The 24,317-nt window shown below is 38.5% G+C and overlaps 1 protein-coding gene across 2 annotated transcripts in view; it reads left to right on the top strand.

Moving 5' to 3' along the window:
• The window catches only part of rerg (RAS-like, estrogen-regulated, growth inhibitor), a 28,038-nt gene extending 10,203 nt beyond the window's left edge, over positions 1-17,835 (top strand). For both annotated transcript variants that reach the window (XM_058626120.1, XM_058626119.1), the window contains exons 3-5: positions 10,246-10,302; positions 15,148-15,221; positions 16,427-17,835. In XM_058626120.1, coding sequence (XP_058482103.1) covers positions 10,246-10,302; positions 15,148-15,221; positions 16,427-16,837 — 542 coding nt within the window. In that variant the 3' untranslated portion in view covers positions 16,838-17,835. The remainder of the gene's footprint in view (positions 1-10,245; positions 10,303-15,147; positions 15,222-16,426) is intronic.
• The last annotated feature ends 6,482 nt before the right edge of the window (positions 17,836-24,317 follow it).

Raw genomic sequence — 24,317 nt, 5'->3', positions numbered from 1 at the left:
CTGACTCTGCAATTACCCTCAGCCCTGGAGAGCATTTTAGCATCTTTCAGCTAATTGCTTTGGCTTTATGGCTCATATGTACTTCACTCTTGATGCAGTTACTTTTATTTTGGAAGCAAGCATCAATCCCCCCCCCCACCACAAACAAACCCTCTATAAACAAAAATGTTATGTCAGTGAAGATTACATTCAAGATACTTTAATGACAACAAATGACAGCAATAAAACCTGACTGTTTATGCTATGACGAGACTGACATGCACTGTGATGTGGGCTCTCAGGCTGTCTCTCTCCCCTGATTACACTCTGCATGCCAGACTCTGAGCAGTCACAAGCTATGATTGGTGAATACATTAAACGGTGGTACAAAAGCTCTAATCAGTGTGTCACAGGTAGATTTTATTCTTTGAGATAAGAGATGTGAAAAGGTTTAAGTGGCTTTCAGAGCGACTGGAGTGACGTGTTCAGATGATGGGTGTGTCTGCTGTAGAGGATGTGAAATGACTATAATGTACCAGGTGTTGCATAAGACTGAGCTTGAAGCCTTTATTCTTTGAGATTGTGTTTATTTGTTCAGTTTCTATGTCGAGTTCAGAATTCATGATATCTCTCTGCTGTGTGGGTGAAAAGTCAAAGAGGCCTTGACAATTTGTGAGGATGAGGGAAAAAAATTCTGCCAGTATTCTTCTCAGGTATTCACTGAGGTTTAGTGGATGTGGGTGTGATTCAGACAAAGAAAAATCAAGCAGCAATGACATTAATGGTGTGTCAGAATTCTTAAGCCTTGGGTGTTTTTTCCCCACAGTCCAAAAACTACATTTTATGTGATTCAATTCAATTCAATTCAATTCAATTCAATTCAATTCAATTCAATTCAATTCAATTCAATTCAATTCAATTCAATTCAATGCAAGGCATTGGTGGAGAGAAAAAAAACCCTCCCTTTTAACAGAAAGAAATCTCTGACTGAACTAGACTAAAAATGTGTGGCCATCTACCGTGACCGCCCCTGGTCTAGGTAATAACAAAACAATAATCATGTAGCCTGTTTGATCTTAGGGAAGTGGGCATACTAAAAAGAGCAAACATATAAAATATGTGTATCTATTCATATGGTACTTCTTTTAGAAAAGAAATTGAAACTCACTTTGCAACTTCAAGAAAATGTAAATGCTAAAAATCTTACTGTAATATATGTAAGAAATATCATTTGTGTTTGTATCTCCTTTAAATAAAGGATGGTTGTTACAGTCTATCACATTTCTTGTTAAAATATTTTGGGCCAAAATAAATATAGTAATCAGTCAGTCAAACAACATTAAAACTGCACTAGCGATCATTGATTATCTTAACCCTATTCAAGTATCAGCATCAAGCGTCTTCGTAAACTTTAGCATTATCTTGATGTGCAGACACTAACAGAGACAAATGGATGATGAACTAGTGTCTCTCCCTTTGGCCAAATAAAGTTAATCAGTGAAAACACCTTTTAGTTGGAGATAAAATGATCTAAATGCATTGATGATACTTGCATGTATCAAACAAACAGCTTTAACACCTCTGTTTGTTTTCTTTCTTGGTAATCCACTCATCTATGTGATATTATGGAGCTCATTAAATTTAAAAGACATTAGTAGGTCATTTAAGTTAAAATAAGAGGTTAACCTGCGGTTACATTTATCTTGATTCTGTCTTTGTTAAAAACAAATGTTGATCAGGACTTTTGGATGCAATCCTCTGTTTCTGCAGTCTAACACCTCTGACTCTGATCACACCGTCTTCCCGCGTGTTAACTGCCACATTTCGCATACTGTACATTGGCCGTGACGCGCAAGTGACGTGATTTACAGAAGCCTGCGTGGTTCCGTAGGAAGAGAAGGGAGGCGTGACTTTTTCTTTTCACCATCAACTGTGGCTGAAGTTACTTAGATAGTGAGTAGAAGCTGTAGAAGTGTCCTAGAACTCAGGGGTGATTACATGTCCATTTCTGAAACTACAACATGACAATAACAACAACATAACTGTTTTGGCATCGCAGGGCACAATAGCTAACTACAATCTTCACTTTTGTGATGAAAACAGCTGGTGAAGAGAAGAGTTTGTTTGCACTCTTCTTAAATCTCTCCATCCTACACACTTCCTCCTTGACTGAAAACACACATACACATAAAGAATATCTGAAGTTTGCTTTTGTCCTCAGAGGGAAAACAAGGTGCCACTGCAATTCACTTGAAGCTCTGTGAAGGACATCAATCCACTTCAGCGTCCAGACTCCCTCCCTGAGTTTTTGTTCACCAACACTCCTTCACTCTGCACACTCACACTGGGACAACTAATATTAGGGTCCAACAGAAAAGATAAAGGTTTTTTTCTGATGTTCCTGCTAGCCTCATCCATATAAATATAAGCAAACAAATAACCCAGCCATCTCTTGACACTAGTGTAGCAGACACCTGAATTGAAATAATTGTGTCATGTCAAGGTGGGTTTCTGGAGTGGTTATGCTTTCTTTCTTCTGTTATTTTTAGAGTACACCTACAACTCTCCTAATCCTCCTCATATTGTCCATTCCCCACTTGTGTGTCCTAACTTCCGCCGCTGTTCTCGACAGGCGTGCGTAATTGCTGGATATTTTCCTCCTTGCTTTTAATAACCTTCCTCTCTGGGGATAATCGTGGTCGTTTAAAATTTCATGATGGATCCATTAAGTATTTCCCTTTTTGCCCCTAAAGCTGCTTTATCAGCTAAAGCTATGATTAATGTTTAATACTCAGGGCCACCTTCAGTTATAGTTGATTCATTAGCACTGTTTGCTTCCACCTTATATTTGCTTTATTTTGAGATAAATCAGACCGTCTGTTAATTATCTAGAAATGAAAACCTTTTAAATCCGATTTTGCATAAATATTTTCTGGTTCAAGCGGCTCACAGCACCCAACACGTTGCGCTTGATGACACAATTCGCGTCATTATACCAGGAACTATACCAGGCACCGATATGCACAGCATTGGTTAAATGTTATTAAGAAGAAGTACCAATGGTTAATATTGTCCCTGTTAAATAAATCAATAAAATACACATTGCTCATGTTGTTAAGCTCACTCGTTAAACTAAAGTTATGCAAGGCTGCATGTGCCAGAAATGATGTCATCACTGCCGGGGCTTTTGGCACGAGGCCTCTAATTCTAGCTACAGGACAGGTGCCGGATGTACAGTGGATGAGGGAAAATTGGCCAAAAAATTGGTAGATTTGTCTTTATAAGCATTTACGGTAGATGGATCACAGCTCTGGAGTTTTTTTATGGCATAATTAACAAAGCTACGCAGGGAAGGAGATGCATATTAACTGTATCAAACACTGTCTGAGATACAGAGACTTCCCTCATCTATCACACATCACAGAGGATTACAGTGTTTGGTTCTATTGGAGTATACATTCCTCTTCCTTTTTATCCACACTAATTTCTTTCTACGCTGCCTTGAGGTTCAGATGTGTGTTCAGCTTACTAGAAAAAAAAATAAACAAATGTATTTTTCAATCAATCAGCTGAAGATTTTAATAGTCTGAGTCAGTGTGTGATAATATTTTAAATATTTTAATGAGCCTCTAGTTCCACAGCACTGTCGACAAGTCAGCCTTAATGGAAACAACCAGCTGCTTCTCTTTTCCTGAGCCTTTTTTTTTTTTACCTTTTTACTTGATGACTACAGTGAAAATCTGTGGTTGAGCATCTCAGCCTTTATCTGCCTCACACATGGCTATTTTTGAATAATGCTGTGGGACTATTGTTAGACTAAATAAAAGGGATGAATGCAGTGTCTGAAACCTCACGCCCTCCCTGTTCTAACCACACAACTACAAGCTGCTGCCCTTTTGCATCTTCAGAGATGTGAAATCAAAGCCTCTCTGGTGTCCCACTTTACTGAGCCGCAGGGCCCTCAGGAGAGCGGCTGCTCCGCCCTTCTCTGCCATTGTGTGTGCACATGGAGTTTGTCCAAAGTAGAACTCACGCGGGGGAGTCTGTCTGACCTTTACTGTCATTCAACTTGAACTTGATATTTACTGGGATTTGTTTTTACAATAAGACACCCAACTTCGCACTGCAAAGGCAAAGTGTATCACACTAAAGGTGTATTGAAAGGTTTAAACATTATTCTGTATGAGGCAGACTGGGGAGCAAACATCTCAAGCATGAAGGAAGTCGATCACACTGGTCACTATGAGTTTTATTAAAGACTAAAGGTCTGTCTGATGTTTGCGCTTTACATAAGAGAAAATAATTAGTTGCTCAGGATAGTAAAACACTGCAAGGCCTGATGGTTTGATTGTGGTTTGATTTATTGTGAAAACATTACAGAGCTTGAGGCCAAAATGCCATTTTGTGACGCAGTGACTGTTTCCTGCAAAACAAATTTAAATGGTAGGCTGTCATACCCATGAATACACTAGGACATTCTCACTTCTCTGTAGGTCTTCTGTGGCAAAACAACACCAGTTTCATGATTATTTGAATCTTCAGAAAGAAATCTGTATGTCATATGTTGACATTTTTCAACATATGACAAACTTAGTCTACATTGTTTACATTGACAGTGGAAACATTACTTTAATTAAATAATTAAGTAATCAGACACAGGAGACGATGTCTCTCATTTCTAGAGGACAATATTGATTTAATCAGATCTGAGATGTGTATCAGCTGTAGCTAGGTAACTAATCTAATGATTAATGATTGAATTTTTCATGTTTACAGCTAACTTCCTCTAGGCAAAGTGCTTTAACTTTTAACACTTGCGATTGGGGGGTGTGAGTAGGAGAAGTTGTTGTTTGACTGGATGGTTGAGGGTTTGATTCCCAGTTCTGCCACATACAGTATACTGATGTGTCCCTGGGTAATACACTTACCCAGAGTTGCAAAAACACTTTATAAATATCAATTGCTTGGTTTTCCTTCTTTAAAAAAAGCTTTGTTGGTGTTTGTTGGATTTTACTGAAAATTACTGAAAATTTACTGCATTTCACTGAAAACCGTTGTTTGTCTTCCACACAGAATTCCCCTGAAGCTCTGCTCCCTCCAAGTAAAATATTTGTCTCTGATTGGTCCAGACAGTGACGCCATTCTGATGACATGTTTACTGATGCCTTGCGTTATTGTTAGTTTGCTCACTTTAGACGCCCTAAATCCCCTTCTTAAAGGCTATCGGTTAAAACCTAGTAAACCAAATAAATATGGATGGAGCCTGATTGGCGAGCTGTGATCTGATCTGGAAAGGGCCAGAGATGATGAGATGTCTGACTCGATCTCATTTATATTTGGCTGAGGACACAGATTGAATGTTTCCCCGGGGACTGTCAAGAACACTCCCAATAGGGCCTTTTCCACAGGGATGAATGCATAAATTTCTCTAATAAGAAATGTCATTTTCATCTGTCCAACTGAGAGACCGGGTGTTGGTAGTGTGGGATTCAGACATGCCCCAGGGAGAGACTAGTGGTGAAAGGAACTCTGGGAAAGCTCAGAGACTGAGAAAAGTAGCCTGGCCTCTTGTTCAGGAAGTGGTTTTGGGCACTTTTGTAACTAATTTTGCCCGTTTCTATCGTCAGTGCTGCCACATCACAGTGGGAACAAATAATAATCCCACATTATAACAAATACAGACAATGCTTTTTCACTTTGTACAAACTAGAATTTAACAGCAAAGCTGGGATGATATATTTTTACTTTATTTCACAATAACTAACGGAAAAAAAATGACATCACAGTACTTTTAGACTCTTTATCTGTCACATTATTTAAAAAAGGTGAATAAATCTGTGTGAACTCTGGAAGCAACAATTTCTCACTGTATCCATCTTTCACTTCATATTATGCTGAGCATGGTGTTCTTCAATTCAAGTAGTTTAGTCCTGAGGCTTAAATCTGTGTAACCTCTGTCGCCAAAACACTGTTAGTGTCACTACCCCCCAGACTTTCCCCACTGCTGAGTTTTCTAAAAGGACAACTCTAGGTCAATATTTCAACTGTTCCCTTTTTAACATTCAATTTGGTATCTTACAACCTCACTCATGTTCAGAAGAATGGATTGAGCTTTGACAAAATAAGCTGTAGGATCAGAATGTCTTCATTTTATATTCTTTGTTGAAATGCCGAGTAGATTTCCAGGAAATCATAAATTGATGATCACTGCACAGAGCAGTGCCAAATGTAAGCTTTATCTCAACAACAGGCAACCAGTGCTGGGGATTAGAAATGAAGGCTGCAACAAAAAGCAATTTCATTGTAAAGAGACTCAGAATCTTAAACCACTTGAAATCATTGGAATGAAACTGTTACTTGTGTTCAGGAGAAGATTCATGACATTGATTTGATGGTGGAGGGCTCCTCTAAACGTCGTTTTTATGCCTCAGTCCTTTACAAGCATTCAGGGTCACATCATTTCTTAAATTGTAGCTGTGTGTCTGCCAACAGAACAGCAGGACAGCAATCGTCTGCATTTCCTCTGACAGAAATGCAATAAAACCCCAGAAACTGCTCGTCTGGTTAATGATTCACTGCTCTACTATCACGTAAACCATGAGGAAAACAACGTTTGTTGCCAGCTGAGGAGCAAATTTACACCAGATATAGTGATTATCAACTCCATGTACCATGAGCATCATGTAAAACTTAGTGGATTTTTTTGTAGAACATTGTGTGCATAGCAAAAGTTTAGTTTGGATTCATTTTAAATTGCTTAAAAATGCTATTTACAAAAAAAATACGACTATGCTATTTTTATACAGTATTTTGATTCTGCCATCTGATTTCTTTTCAGTAAGCCTGCCTGTTTTATCGGCAGTGCTGGCCAGTATGACCTGACATGACATGAACACAATAGGTGCAGAACTTAACTGCAGCTGAGCAGCACTGGGAGAGCACAACATGCCAGCAAGTAAAGAGATGTTATTGTGGACTAAGTGACCAAAGAGCTATGGGGGTCCTTCTTATGACCATGGGGAATCAATAGAGACTGTTCAATCAGTAACACTGTTGGGCCCCTCTAATTGCTCTTACTTTGTTTGCAATTAGTCCAACATTCTGCTGCTAATGTGATTAGGTCATTTCAGACAAAGGCAGCTTTTGGCAAACTTTTGTAAATCTGAGGACTTGGTTGGTACTGCTCAGTTTATGCAAACAGCAGCAGCAGCAGCAGCTCTGTGAAGTCTGGACTGAGAGATTTGATACAAATTGGATCTGTTTCATAGCTCTGACTTTAGCTGGAAAAGTTTAGAGGGAACGTGATGTTCCTCAACAAATACTGGTTGAGGAATATCACGTTCCCTCTAAACTTTTCCAGTTTGCGAGAAGACAAAAGAAGAACCGAGATGTTGCTCTGGAGAGGACCAGTAAATGCCTAGATCCAGGGTTTTCCACCACCGAATGGTCAAGGTTGCATTTGAATTTTGGAGTTGAATTTTGAGGAGGTTTTGCTCCAAATGAGGACAGACGAGTTGCCTGTGTTTTCGTAGTTACGACTACGTCCTTATGATGCATGCACAGATGTCCTGTGGTATGCTACACGCGCATAACATAGCTTACACACCATGGGTTTTTTGTTGACAATGCGAAAGTTCAGCAGTTGTCATGGTTACTATTAGTTGATAGCAGCTTCAGGTTAGCAGCAGGAGGGAGCGTGTAGTCGTGGTACAACGGCTACAACCACACCACTGTGTTTTTTCCCTTCTAGCACACCTGCAGAGGGGAACATTTTTACTGAATTAAAAAATGATTAACAAAACAAAACTGGTGCAATTAAAACCAACATTTATCAGCTTTTCTCTCACTGACCAGTCAGTGAATCACCTGTACTTGTAACCTTGTCATCATAGTGAAACACTGCACACTACTATTCACACTATTCCTTGTGCAAACCTTTAGTGCATCTGGGCCACGACGTGGCATGTTAACAAAGGCTCCTTTCTATTATGTGTACATTTCTTTCCAGTGGCAGTGAAAAGCAGGAGATATGGTTACCTCTAATGAGGAAAGGACTTCACACCCCATTGGTTGTTCTGTTCACCTGGAATTTAGACCACTGTAACAGAACTTGCATGGAAGAAGGTCATTGGGAAAATGAAGCACAGAAGCAGAGAAGTAAGGGTGACCAGAAAAGAACTTAGTGTGTCAGTCCAACTTCTCAAAAAGCAAGATAATCTGCTACTGCTCTGCGTTCAGTACATTCAGAGAATGGTCTAAAGTCACGCAGTCTTTGTTGCATGAAAACACAATTTCTCCTAGAAATCACATTAATATTCAACTAATTAGCAGCAGCCAAGAAACCAGGATGAAGCGTTTCCACGGCTACTCCATATGTGCAGTTAATAAATTGAATCATCAAACACTAACCTGAGCTGAAAGGCTGGACTTAAGTGCTGTAGAAGCATAATGACATGTCTGGCTGATGTAACTGCTTTTCTTCACACTATTTGTCCTGCCTAATTATGAAAAGAAAAAGGGGTTGGCTGAGATGGATGGTTTGTTTCCCTAGTTCAATAGCACAGCTCTTTCCTCATTATCTCCTTTCCTTGAGCAGCAGCTTAAAAAAGACGTGGAGACAGAGACCTAACCTGGACTCAAGTGGACCACTCCTGTTCACTTGTCTCTTGGTGTCTGTTCGCAAATAATTTACCAAAATGCAAAAAAAAGCTCCAGTATTTATATAAGATTACATAATTCTGCAACAAATAATTTACTTTAGGTATAAAGGGTGCAAAGCAAAAAGGAGCATGCAGCAGTAATTGTTTTCTTTCTACATGACTGCTAGGTTTACAGATGTTAGAGTTTGCCTTTTGGAGCTGAACCAAAGAGGAAAAGAATTTCCTCTTTCTCCCTCTTTCAAATGAAAAATGCTGCATTATGATTTCTGACAACCGCCCTCTTTACCTTGAAATAGACTATTCTGTTGTAACTTCCTGTGTAAATTATGGCCACTGATGTGAAATATAGCACAAAAGCAACACAACAATATTCTTATATGTTTTTTCTTAAAACTCAGCTCAATATGCACAGATCAAGGACGATTTGTCACCTGCATGTTGAACCTAAAGGAGATAACTCAAGGAGATTCTAGATGTCCATCTCTACATGCTGATCACCTCCTTTCCTGTACTGCTAACCAACATATTTACCCAGCATTCCTATTCAAGAATGTCCTTGCTCCCTGCACATTCTGTTTTCCATTAAAAGAAAAAAAAAAAAAAAAGGATGAACAAGAGGCAAAGAAGGTTCCTACTCAATAATCACCTTCTGGCTGTAGCTCAATATTCATGTACAAAGTGGTATTGACATTTTTCATTTATCTCTTACATTCAGATGGATAAACAGCTGCAAATGCATATTTGCATATATTTGAGATGATAGCTATTACTTAGTTGGATTTTACATATTTATTTTCCTATTGGAAGTCATTTTGCACCCTCATAGAAAGGGCAAGTCTCAATGGCATCATGCTTTCCCATTGAAGGTTGGGAAACACTTTAGTGTTCAGATAAAACAGGTGCAGAATTGTTGCACAGTCCTTCAGCAGTGACTTGCTGTTGTTTAAAGGATGAACAAATGTTGGTGTTTCAATTAAATTACACTGCAATGCTTAGGTTGATGTGCCTAAAATTAATTTGTTTTCAAAATTACAAAACACAGTCCAACAGTCCACATTTTTTGGCTCTCTGCAATACACATTCAATGGCCTCCTTCATTCTAAAAGAACAAGACCAGCATCTCCATGCAGCAGATTACTTGTTGATGATGAGCCATTAACAGAGTGAGTCACTGACCTGCGGGAGATGCTTGTTTATACTGGTGATAAGGGCAGACTTAATAGCCAATATGAAAGAAGCATCTTATGATGAAGTTTGAGAGCCCATGTCTCATCCTGAAGGCTGTTTGAACTCGACCTTAATGATGCAGAACGGTTATTGTAGTTATTAGCATTTAGATGAAAGTCTCTAAGTGTTTTGGATCTCACGGCCTCTTGAGGGCTCATCCACAATTGATTAGCTACTGAAATAGGACTGTGTGGATGTACATATTAGGACAATAATCTCATAGAATTAGCAATATTATTAACCCACAGTCAGAAATCAATGTTCAAGGCACAATATGAAAAAAATATCCTTGTGATAATCCTACATTCATTTTCCTGAATGTATTCTGGAAACCATTAAGATGAACCTGCTGACATGTTTTTATCTATCCTCTCTGCAGCTTTGGTGGTCAGATTTCTCACCAGGCGCTTCATCTGGGAGTACGACCCAACACTTGGTAAGAGACTTGCCATATCTGTTTGTTGTTATAATTGCTATGATCAGTACAACTGCTGCTGCCTCTGCTGCAATGGTAACTAAGCTTGACTGCTGCTGCAACACCATACTCTAGTGCGACAGCTTGCACTACTGCAACATGTAGTTTTCAACTGACATATTCTTGTAGAACAGCTTCATTAACTTTGCATTAACATGGGAATCAGGGTAAACAGCTAGACTGACAATCAATCTACTAAAGCCACATAATAACTAAATAAATAAATAAATTTAAAAAAAAAACACATCAGTCTTTGACAGTGTTCAAACTGTCAGTCATTTATTTCCCTGTAGTCAAATACAGAATTACTAACATCTTTTTTATTTTTTACAAAATAAATAATAAACCCTGAGTAGACTATGTACAAACTTCAGGAAACAAGTAAATACAATACAATAAATCAGGACTGTATGATACAGAACATATTACAAGCTAGTATCCCGTCTCCTTCCATCAACTATAATAACTGTATGCAAGTACTTTTTTTCCCATGTTTTACAAATATATATTCCATTTTATTTTGAAAGTACAAAAACATTTGTCATTAATAGGTATTGGTGGCATGAGCAGGAACACACCAGTAGAGAGAGAAGGAAGCGTCTCTGTGCTATTGTCATTTATAAGCAGAGACAAGCAGAGCAAGTACAGCACAGGGAAACAAAGTATGTTTTTGGCCTTCAGACACGTACAAGGTAGCTAGGTGAGTTAGACGGGTGAAATTTAAAGCTAGAGTCTGCAATCTGTTTCTTAAAAATACTTAAGGATCTGTTGAAATAAAGACAATCCAATGTGGGAAGAGTCTGGGAAAGGTTGCAATAGCTACATTGCAATGGGTGCAACCAAAACATCCCATGCTCTCATGTCTGCTCGCTTGTCAAAGCCCCGCCCTCGCAACACGCAGAACACACCCTGCCTGATGACCGTGAGAATCAGAGTGGAAGGTTTGTTGATACTGACTACATTATCTCTGAAATAACTGTAAGAAATCACCCAATACATTGGTTGGTGACAATTATGCCAAATAATCAATCCTTTCTTTGTTTGATCTATGGATGCATGGATTAGATAGTAATTGTTAATTAACAACAATCTAGTGCTTGTATTGATATTTCAAAGTATAGGTTTGCTTTCTGTGCATATTATAGGTCTGACCTTCTTATACACTGATGCCAACTGCGCCAGTTCCACATACTATAATTATAGGGCACAAAGGCACCGTGGCCTCTTTGTGAGCTGCTTTTCATTTCCTGGCTGTACACCAGAGTTTAGAGTCTGTGGACTGCTGCTCTACACTGCAGCACATCTGCTTTTAATGATATATCAGGTGCAAAAAAAAAAAACCCCAGCGCAATTACCAGCAAAATCAGACCTTCAGTAACATAGTTGCTATTTTTAAATCAGTCACCGCTTCATGAAAAAATATGATGATCACAATCTTGTAGCCATTAGGCTCGTGTGTCATAACTAATGACTATGACGACCACTGATATTTTTAGGTGTTGTTGGGGTGGAAAACAAGACTTTAGCTGCACCACTCTAACAATGCATGTCCTGTAGCTTGGTCCTGTCATGGTGAACGTCATAGCAAAACTGACGAGGATGTGCAGATGGTGTCAGCGCTTGAGCTTGTTGTACATTTCTGAACTTCTGCTACTCATAAAGCAGGCCAAGCAAAGCAACAGACCCACAATGCAGTTTAGCAAGGTTTGACACTGCTCCATTCGAAGTCTATGAGAAGCACTTTCAGGTGACACCTCCACCCCATACCGTATGTGAAAGTTGGCTGCTGGAGTTACTGCTACAACCTGGGCTACATTTCATTATCCATTCCAGTGTCTACGTCGCACTAGTCAGCTCCAACTTTAATCTACCTATTTATTCATTTATGGGTTGTGGCAGTCTCCAACGCTCTTTTCCACAGTGGAGAACAGGCATGCTTGGAGATTGGGGCCTTACAGTGTGGGGCAAAGCAATGAACATGCCATGGAGATATATGATTTTGTTCAATTTCAACAGTCCAACCAACATCCATGCAAGATTGAACTGATTATAGCGCACATTCGAATACAAGACGAACAGCTTGCTGCCAGTTCTTGCTCTTGCACAACCTCATTCTTATTAAATAGTGATGTCTCACTTACCTCTAAAAGGTCAAATGTGTAACATTTATAAGGGTTTATGTTGGCAGAATTTGATAAATTGATCATAAATATGTTGATGTTACTGTGTCATCACAAAAGAATTGTTTAGTTTCAAAGCCTTTCTTTGAAATGTATACATTACATTATTTATTATATATATATATATATATATATATATATATATATATACACCATTTAAAAAATGATGGAAAAAGGGGTAGCTTGGGAAGAGATATCAAATTCATTCTTTTAAAACATGTAATTCTGCATGAAAGTTTCAGATTAAGGGTGGAAAGTAGGTAATGCAAACACTTTAAATTCAACAATAGATAAGCAGTTTTGGTAACCAACAACTGGCAAAAGATAAAGCCATTGGTGAATGTACATGCAGATCATTGCAATCATATTTTTGAATAATACCAGCAACTGAATGCCTGATTTTCAGTAATCTGACATTTTATTACTACAGAATATTATTGTAGGGAATAAATACCACTGAATTTATTGCACTCAAATCAGTTTGGCATTGTAGCATCAACTGTGCTTATTATTGCATCACTTTTGTGCAGTAAGAACATTTGAAATTGAAATATGTGGGGATAGAAGTTGGCGTAAAGGTACTGTAAAACTGGACCAGTTTCAGGGAGCATGCATTAACGACTGGCTCTTGTTTTTGACACTTAAGAGTCTGGCGTGATACTTGCTCTTTCTGTTGTGTGCCAAACAGCCTTCAGGCACTGAGGGGTTGTGAATTATGAGGGCTAGATTACTTGCTGCCAGGAAAATTACTGCATTTGTTTCTCTCCAAGACCTTTAAAAAGAATAGCAGGGCAAGGGTAAATCATCTTGGCCCTGCCCATTGTCAGTGATTTTAGCAACAAATAGACAGACGGGTGGACGTAGACGGATTAGGTGCTGTTTGCAGCTGACGGAGTGATGTCTCCTGAAATAGACTGTCCCATGAGTCGCAGGCACATATCTCCTTAGAGCTGCTCCTCAAGCCTCCAGCCAAACAACTATAAATCGCCATGCTACTTCCGCCTCTGGCTCTCAGTGACATTTCATTTTCGTCAAAGGATGCAGTTCATCCTGGAGGAAAGTGCACACCTGGGACACAGCAGGCCATACATGCAGGGACTGGAGCAACAACAAAGATTCAGACATGCTATTTTAGGCTCTCCTGTCACAGAGAATCTCAGAAACAACACTGATCTTATGTGTTACTGTCTGCACAGGCTAAAAACAATTTTCATCAACAGCCAGGCAATTTAGCAAGGAGGTAAAAAAGGTTTTCAAGATACAGCACATAATCAATTCAGGAGTGACAATCCGTTTTCATTCTACCACAAAATACAACACAGGTGGTGGTTAGCATAGTTTACTGGTTTACAATTCCACTTGGTTTTCTAACCAGTAGCCTTGGAAAAGTTAGTTATCCAGTCAGGTCACTAAAATGCTAGCTTTAGTACAATTTATGAAGCTTCCAGTTTTAGTACAAACTGATGAGTGACATGAAAATGTATGTATGTCAGCATGGGATCAGGTGTGAATACATTTTGAAATGCCATTTTGCTAAGAAATTTGCATTTCTATTAAATTAGCATTTAAATATGAGAGAGATAAATCACAGATGTAAACTGACCACACTAATCAGCCAGACACCAGGTTGACATTATCTTATCATGTCAGTCAGGTGGATCAATAAAGTAGTGAATGTGATACGTTTTTTTTTTCCAGTAAATCCTTAAGCTTTAAAGTTCAGCAATGGCAAAATCTCAATCCCAATGAGATCACAAGCTTTATTTATCACTGACATACACCACTCTGGATAGATAAATTCATCAGGGCTGTTTTACTAATTCTGGCATCACAAGAAAGGTACAATTAAAAGAGTGAAATAAGAATGACGATAAAAAATGAAAATGCCTCCAGATGTGTGCTACTTCTTCAAATACTGATTTATTCTTTTAATTTCCTTGTAAACGGAATGCAGTATTCCAGTGCTCTTCCTTCACAAATTAACCATGCGTCAGCAAGTAGCAGAGCAGAAAAAAAACATAACTCACAAGCTGAAAGCAATTGTGAAACTGGGGTCACAAACTCAAACAGCTTTGATCAAGTGCTGGCTTAAACCCTCAGGTAGAGATGACGGCGAAATTGCATGGAATCTCTTGACAAGGAGGCTTTGGAGGGCGTCAGTGCACTCTTTGAGGTGTTTACACAGATGGATTTTTTCTTTTCTCCAAACAAGGGAGCAATTCAGGCAGATAACTCCTGTGCTGTCCAAAGTGGAAAGAAAGGTCACGGTCACAGTTCACACCTGTGTTCCTAAGAAGCTCTTATCCTGTTTTTTAGTTTTTAGTTTTGTTTTTTGAGCCAGCTCGCGGTGAAGCTGCGGTCACTTCAGGTAAATGCAGGAGTTCCATCCTTGGTCAACCAAGAGGGTCCAACAGCTTGCTGATGTGTGCAGATTTTCTCTTCTTTTTTTTACCTGCCACAACCCAGTGATAGGAACTGTGGTCAAACAAAGATCCAATCAGACGACTAAATCATGTCTTTAGCACCCGTTGTCCCTATCAGGTGTCACTAACATCAAATTATGATTCACACTGGATTGAATGTTTATAAAATGGATTAACTCTTTGTTGTCTTTTGTGTCTTACAGAATCCACATATCGGCATCAAGCTAACATTGATGACGAGGTTGTTACCATGGAGATTCTGGACACTGCAGGGCAGGTGAGAGAAATGATCCTACCATCATGTCAAACAACTGTATTTCAGTTATAACAAAATAGTGATAGAAAAAATTATTTTATTTTATTATAACAAATTATTGGTTAAGTTATTTTTTTTCATATCCACTTGAACCAAGAGAGGGGACAGCAGACACAGGGAAACATATGATTCAGTATGATGATTTGGCTCCACTTGTTTTTAATGCAGCACACCTTCAGAAACTCAGATGAATACTCAGGTTACAGCTTTCTCTGGTTGCCTTCAGTGCAGCTATTTGACATTTACTTTGGGAAGACACATGGGGACAAGCTGTGGGAGTGGTTGAGATCGAGTGGCACTTAAAAATGATTATTTCCTCAAGATGAAGATTAAATAGCAGTGGTGTGTGCTGTAGGTGTTCTGCTGGCAACAGATTTCTCCTGCAACATTTAAACCAAATTATTTCACTCCAATTACAGTGTTGCCTATTTTCAGCAGGGATAAGGCAGAGGTCTTAATGTTTCTAGACTTGGCTGTGGTGTGTGTCAGAGTGCTCTTGACTCTGATTGTATCAACACACAATGATTTGTGGAGTTGGAGTCTTCTAAGCTCATAAATCCCAGGTTCAAACGCTGGTCAGCAACACAAACGTCAAGCTCTCCTGGAGGAATGCTGCATTTCTAAGCTTCCTTGATTAACAACTAAGAGATCAGAATCTGTCTGCCTCTCTTCAGTCAGATCTACATGGAGTTTGGGCCCACTTAAATGGGGATAACACGCTTATGCTTTTACATGATCGAATAAGGAGCAGGACTACATTTATTTTGTCAAACATAACATGCTTCTTCGATGTTGTCCTCTTTGCCACCAGGCTGATTGCAGCACACAAAGAAACTACAAAGACTCCACATCCAAAACACTGCACACAATAGCATTTCCTCGATATCCACTGTGTTTTCCATGAATGGCTACTTATTAGGACACAACACAACAACAATGAGGAAAAGTACATGTGTCATTACAGGCGCCTTTGCTACTGCTGCAACTTCCTTCATGGCAATCACTTAACAGGATTCATCGGGACACGAAACCTGTGTGTTGCCCCTTTAATTCAGGTGCAAGTGAGCAGAGAGAAGGACAAAAGCACAGGGACTGAAAATATTTCCCAGAATGCTCAACTATTACTTTGAAAATTTGAGTTTTAATAATGGTGTTTTTGATTTCAGGAGGACATTCAGCTGAAGGAAGGGCACATGCGCTGGGGTGATGGATTCATCATAGTGTATGACATCACAGACCGAGGAAGCTTTGAGGAGGTGGCGCCGCTCCGGAATTTGCTGGAGGAAGTGAAAAAACCGAAGAATATCCCGCTGGTCCTGGTGGGCAACAAGTCAGACCTAGACCATGTCAGGCAGGTTGGCACGGAGGAAGGCGAGCGGCTGGCGGCTGAGATGGCGTGTGCGTTCTACGAATGTTCGGCATGTGCCGATGACGGCGGTGCTGTGGCCGAGGCTTTCCACGAGCTGTGCCGCGAGGTGAGGCGGCGCAAGGCCATGCAGGGAAAGGCCAGACGCCGCAGCTCCACCACTCACGTCAAACAGGCCATCAACAAGATGCTGACCAAGATCAGCAGCTAGAGAAGATACACACTATCGTCTGACGACACAAAATATTTGTATGTAAATGTTTCGAAGGGCACAAAACATGCCTGATTTGATGTGGAATGTGTTCTTTACTTATTTTTCATTCACTGTCCATCAAAAGATGACAAGTGCAATGCCATTGCATTCTTCCAAAGGTAACTATTGTTGTCACTGGAAGTCTGTACAGATAATTTTTTTTTGTCCAAACATTTGGACCAAAGTAATTCTGGATACTGGTGAAAAATAATATGTTCTCAACTATTTTCAATCCAACTCTTTATAATAACAAAAACGCCGCAGAGGGCAGTCTGAAATGTGTGCATGCATACTCTCTCTTAGCATGCAATGAATTCAACCATCTGTTATGTGAAGAGTGGTTCTTTCTTCTCTGTATGTTGTGCCAATGTGTTTATCTGTTCTGTCAGCAGAAGAGGAATGAGATCAGAGAAGTGCCGTTAGATAAATGTAGGTCCACTGTCCTTCACCCGTGTCGGTCCTAGAAAATCACCAGAGGTGTTGATGGCCGTCCTCCGCGCCAACCTTGTAACAAAGTCCTCTATGTTCTGTTGACGTGAACCGTTGCAGTGGACTGTGGCTGCCTGTGCGTGTGTCCACGATGTGTGAACTCAATATCGCTTTCCTCAAGCTCAAAGCACAGTTTCAAAACATGTCAAGGCTCAGGAGAGAACATTTGCACGGTTTACTCTACCTACGAAAAAGAAGCCGTCGCCAGTTACAACTTATTATGTCACATTCCAAAGACACTTCTTATGGTTGTAATGTTAATACTGTAAACTACAGTATGTATGATATTGTATGTTGCCTTAAGCACTGCTGTGTCTTAGTTGTGTACAAATTCCAAAGAAATGTACAGCAGGTGATGCTGTATTTATTCAAATGTAATATCCGTTTGTTTCTCAAGTCATGTGATCTGTCACTACACAAAACAACCAGCTGTAAATTTACAATTAAAAACCAACATGTATCCCAAATGTCTCTTAATCACTCTGTTATTTGACTGAAAGAGTCACCTTAAACAACATAGAGGGCTGGACAAATAGATATAGATATACGGAGGCAAACAAAGAACACAAACGCATATGTATGTATATATATATATATATATATAGTTACATATATACAATTTTATATACTGTGTGTGTACATGTATATATGTATATATATATATATATATATATATATATATATATATATATATATATACACACATATATATGTACACACACATATGTACACACAGTATATAAAACTGTGAAAACTATATATTACTCTAACAGTGACATTGTCAACACACACTGTAGCTTTTACACTCCTTAAATCCAACCTCCAGCTCAACCAAGCATCAATATGTATGTTTAAACGATCCGTGTGGACACTTAAGTTACATCTAAGGATGACGTTGCAGATGCAACTGAACATCTGTTGCCCATTCCAGTGTATTATGAGAAACTACAGTGTCCTTCAGATAGCATCATAAAATGAAAAGCTGTTTATTCGTCCATTGTAGCTATTGTATACACATTGCACTATGAAAGACCCTGTGAAAGAGAACCTGCCCCTGGTTTAATATAAGGTCTCATGCTAGAGCAACAAAATCACAACAGTTCTTAATTAATTAAAACACAATTAAAAATACCATCTTCAATTGTCAGTTAATAGCTCCCCTCTAAATCCCCTCAGAATTGTTTTGTTTTTTACATCAAATTGTTCCCTAAACCATCCGAGAACAAATAATTACTACCTTTATGCTGTAATTATGGAGGCAGCAGTTGAACATTTTCTGAAAGCTGATGCTGGTAAAAAGCATAACAACCATACTACGTGAAACAGCTGTGCACTCTGCACTTGAAAAACCAGTGTCATGAGTCACAAAGCCTTCATCTTATTTAAATAAATTCTTGGACAGAAAAAAACTGCTGATTTGTTGATGTTTTTTTGTACTTTAGGTCAATTTTATATATTTTTTGTTGAATAATAAAAATGTTGCTGCCTAATCAATCAAAAAGGGTTAGTACTATTATGATAATCAGTTAATCAAGGTTGATTTCTTTTTGAAGCATATCACAAATAATTAATTGAAACTGAATTTGGTTTTTGGACAAAACAAGACATTTGAGAACATCATTTTGAGGTGTGGGAAACACTGATCAACATTTTCACCATTTTACTTCAATTAAATTAAATTTATCTATATAGCGCCATATCACAACATACAGTATCTCAAGGCATTGCACATAGTGAGGCAAAAACCTTTTAATAATCAATTAATCAAGAAAATAATTGACAGATTAATCAATTATGAAAATAATCATTAGTTGCAGCCCTAATTATAATATCTAAATATAGATATCCTTTCAAAGTTGAAAAAACATTTTTCCACATGTAGTTGCAGAGAAAAGCAAAGCTAAGTGTTACCCACTTCCAACAGTGACATATTAAACAAAACTCTCCCACTAAATACATGTTGTTATTTTAAATAGACTGCTGACTCAGGAGGAGGACATCAAAACAAAGACTGACTGACTTCAGTCTGGGCGAAGCACACAGGAGTGGCCCTACTTTCTGGCAGTTAATTACAAGAGGCAAAAATCCCATAATACCCACAGAGATAAGCCACAGCGCGGCACCTCATTCTGACCTGTGAGACTGTTGCAGGTTTCCCCATCACTGACTGAACACAGAAAACCATTGTTGATGTGGTAAAAGGTCAATTATCACAAATAAAAACAGGGAAACAGTGTTGGCATGTCGAGAGGAGTGGACTGAGCAACTACAGTACATGACTGAGGGCATAAAAACACACACACACACACGTGACACATGCACAAAGAACCTGAGCACAAGATCACAAATCTACAAACAAACCTAAAATATATACATTATATTTATATGGTATGGAGTAATATTATAAGAATAAGTATTTAAATTCTACATGTGTGCAACCTACCTACAGCCTCTCTCTGCTCAAACAGCAGCTACTGCATTAAAATGTAACCATTGGCCATTTTAGTCCATGCTTGCATCACTTGTACACTCTTCCGTCACTTTCTTGTCCAATCAGCATGCGACTCATTCTCCCAGAGCCGTCCTCCTTTTGTTGCCTCTCCACCACGTGAAAGCATGAAACACCTCTCAGCCCCCATCTTGGCAATTTTCAAAATCAAGCATTGGACAGAGTTTGCAGTAGAAGAGGGTGTTTAGTTACACTTTAACTGTACACATTGCAAACAAAGCAAAGCAACAGGTCCATGACATGGTTCAGCAGCACTTGGTCACCTGGCCAGGCTGAGCAACACCGACATATTCAAGAGTTCAGCTGGGAAATTCACATGCGAACAGCTAAGCTTTTAGTTAAAATTGTATAAATAAGTTGTCAATGTGGTTTTCTGCTGCTTTCTGAGCAAATGTTGCCTTTTCATCACTTGAGACCAGCCTGGTCACTTTCCTCTGACCTCTGGCATCAACAAGGAATTTTCTACCAGAGAACTGCTTCTCACCGGATTTTCTTTTTCTCTTTTTCCATCAAATCTCTGTAAACCCTGAAGATGGTTGTGTGTGAAAATTTTCTGAAATACTCAAAACTAGCCAGTCTGGCACCAACAACTGTATCACATTCAAAGTCACTGAAATCACCTTTCCTCCTCATGTTGATGCTCAGTTTGAACTACAGCAGGTCATATTGATCATGTCTACTTGCCTAGCTGCGTTGCTGCCAAGTGATTGGCTGATTAGATATTTAAGTCATGACATTAAACAATACCTAATAAAATACACAAATTAACTATGTGTCAAAACATGCAAGGCCTTGAGTTTTCCCCCACAAACTTCTACTTTTTAAGGACTGCAACATAAAAATGTCTTATACACTTCAAACATTTCAAATGAAACCAGGCTATACAGAGTTGGCAAACAGCAGTTTAAAACAAAAAAAGTGAATAACTTGAAAGACGCTATATATATATATATATATATATATATATATATATATATATATATATATATATACACACACATATATATGTATAATTATTAATATCATATGTATTATAATATTATTCCTATAACTACTACAAAATGTATTGAATTCCTCCTATGGTACAGTGTTGTTTATTTTCTGCCTAGTTTATATAAAAAGGTCAGTACTCACAGTTCCTTTTAAACTCAGAGCTGGTCTCCACTATCATCGTCCAGGTGACTAACAAGAAACCAAACAACATTAATAAAACTATTTTTTTAACAACATATGTAGACTTGTATGTAGTTTATAAACAGTGACCTCACCTGTTGGTCTCCTCAGCCCAGCTGGTGAGGGCGTTAGCTAATTAGCTGCTAATGTCGCAGCTAGTGGCCTAAACATCTAAATTTCCCTTTTTATGTTCCCATTTCACATTATGACCAATGAATACTAGACGCTTTACGTTGTGACTCATGTAAAACACATTATATAAACACAATATCACTGAGAACAAACATTTTCATGTCAAAGTAATCAATGAATTACCCCCGTTCCGTCTTACGTGGGCCCACCCTCGTCGTCACTGATTGGCTACAGCAACATGACAGACACCTGCCTGACCAATTAACAAGGGAAAGAACTTGAGACGTTCAAACACTACTATAAGCGTAGGAAAATTGGGTTTCTTACCTCTATGCTTAATAGGGTTTGTTTGCTGAAATTTTCTGGGGATATAGGGTTTGACTCAATGAAAAGAATAGTAGATTTTGGTAATAATATTGACACAGATGCAGCATTTTCTTAAAACAAGTAATCATCCAATATAAGGGACTGTATTGCTCTCTCTGAAGGTTTTCTTTGGTTAAATTAGGTTTTATTCAGTTCATGGGAAAAAAAAGTACTTTCATTGATTTTCAAAAGTTCATCCTCTGGACAAAATATGAAAACTCACAATCACAAAACAAAATTATGTTGAATGATCACTTGTCAAATACTTCTGTTTTTCTTATTCAACTGCTAAAAATTGTCCAAGGTCAATAACATCCAAAATAAACTTTAATATCAATCAGCTGTAGGATTTGAACATGTCACTGTTGTGGGTGCTCAGTGTGTGTCAGCAGGGGCAACAAGTCCTTTGTGGTTAGAGTTTAATGGCTGAATATAAATATACTACCCATAAGTATGATTGTATACCCCCCCCCCCCACACACACACACACTATTTTAGTTTTTGTAGTCTAAGAATAATACTTTCATATGCACTTTAAGCAAGGGTCTTGCTTTACAGAGGCTGCAATCTTGAACGGCCATGTTTCTACAGCAGCCTGATCATATGTTTCATGTTTTCAAGCGAAAGCTTACTCCACACCACAGGCCACTTTCCCGGACACTGCCATTTGTTGCAATCTCTCACCATTAGATGCCACTAATTCTCACACAGTGGATCGGTTAGGTGCTAAAAAAAACCAAACTAGTTTAGGTTTATTAGGTTTATTAACCTTCTGAAGCATAGGGTTCAGCTGAAGGAGAAAATCTTCAACACACACACCACTCCTGAAAAGCACAATATCTCTCGAGTGAAACCAAACTCTCCAGAGTGGAAAATAATTCCCATATCCTTGCAGAGGCTGATATCCCCACACATCCTGTTTAGATATGCAGTCAGGGGGAAAATTAGCTCTGCAGTAATTTCGGCACACTCCCATAAATAACCATGAGAGAACACGATGACTGACAGACGGAATGACTGAGGTACAAAAACAAACACACAACACAGCAGAAGATGACACGAATAAACAGAGCTAAAACTATCCGACATTACTTTTTGCACTTTCTTCCTGATGTGAGAAAAATGAAAGACCTGCAGAAAGAGCTAACAACCTTCAGCTCAATCTCACACAAACAGTTCATAGGTCTTTCCCTGGTTAGAGAGGAGAGACACTGACATACTGTTTAAGTTCAAATAAGGAACGCTTATTTCCAAAGTGCTACGAAGCTCAAGGGATGGGCAGCATTTCTGATACATTTCAAATAGAAAATATTACTTTGTAATTTCTCTTTTGTTGAGATGGTGAAAATGCCTTCATATTTTGTATCCCAATCAGATCACACATAGTATCAACATAGTGGCTAAGCTTTCATTTCAGGCACGTTTTTAAAAAAAATTATTCTTAATTACTCCATTTGCTCATTGGAGGATTAATAATTTATCTTTTCTAGGCTATGAAATTCAAATGGTTTAGTGCTATGGTGTGAAGGTCACTTCCTCCCTCCAAGCGTTTTATTGCACATTTGGTATTTGGTTTTAAAATACATTTGCAATGATTCAACGACGGCCGACGCAGCAGGAAAACAAGCAAAAGCGGCAAAGAATCTTAGAGAATGTCAGACAATAAACAAAAGAAAATAATGTGTCATTATCAGCAGACTGTTTCCGAGATGGAGGGGTGACCTTGAAGTCACCTGTCACTTTCAGCAGCGATACCTGAAGTAGTTTCACAACTTGAAAGAGAAACTCAACAATCAACCCCGTGATTTATCAACTATTTTTCTCTAAATGGGAACATATTTTACAAATTTGACATCACGTGCTATTTATGAGAAGCTGCGGCTCGTGGTGATTGAGACCATTTACTCCTCAGGAAAAATGTTTACAGTAGTTGTAATAGCATTTGCCACGTGACTTTTTTCTAATTATAGGGAAAAATATAACTTTAGCTTGAATCAAAACTCCATCTTAGCCACATACTGTTTGTGAATCAAGAGCCCACAGGGCCTTAGCATAGCTTTATAATTCACAGGCAGATGAGACTGGTATCGTAGAGGAATAAAATCAACACATTTCTAAAAGGTATGTGTGGAATTTTCTCTTTACTGAGCCAAATGTTTATGTTTCAGAGATAACCCTCCTTAAGATTAATGGAAGTTCCACCAGTATGAATAAACTGTGCTTTAATAAAAGTGCTACGTCGTTTGATATCAGTACTATTTATTTTATTTTATTTGCAATGTGATATACTGCAGTAAACTGTTATGTAAACTGTAACTGTACTAAGGGAAATCCTCCCTAATCAGCAGTGCTTTTAGTGTGTTTAGTTCCGCAAAAGCAATATGCTGTGTGTCTGTATATATATATTTATTGACAATGAAATAAATTGAGTGTTGAGTTGAGTTTTTTTTTGAGATACTTTCCCTACAGTACAAAAAAAACCTAGTCCCACTGAACAGAGCTGAGTATTTAATGGTTTTCAAATTGCAATCACAGTTTCAAATGTATTCTTTGATCATTCTGTGCAGATTTAATCTCCTCTCTGTGATATTGTAAGGGTTTGGGTGAGGGTTTGTTGTGATTTGGCACGACAGGAATCAAATTGATTTAATATGAAATGTGTAAATGAGTTGATATTAAGAGGGTATCTCATGGTGAAGCTCCATCTTCTTGGAAGTCTAGAACAGAAAATGTTCAACTGAAGCTTATATTGCAAATTAAATTGCAATT

The sequence above is a fragment of the Solea solea genome, chromosome 3 (assembly GCF_958295425.1).
Source record: "Solea solea chromosome 3, fSolSol10.1, whole genome shotgun sequence".
Taxonomy (NCBI): Eukaryota; Metazoa; Chordata; class Actinopteri; order Pleuronectiformes; family Soleidae; genus Solea; species Solea solea.
Note: the sequence above shows the minus strand (reverse complement) of the source record. Positions and strands in the feature narration are given on the sequence as shown.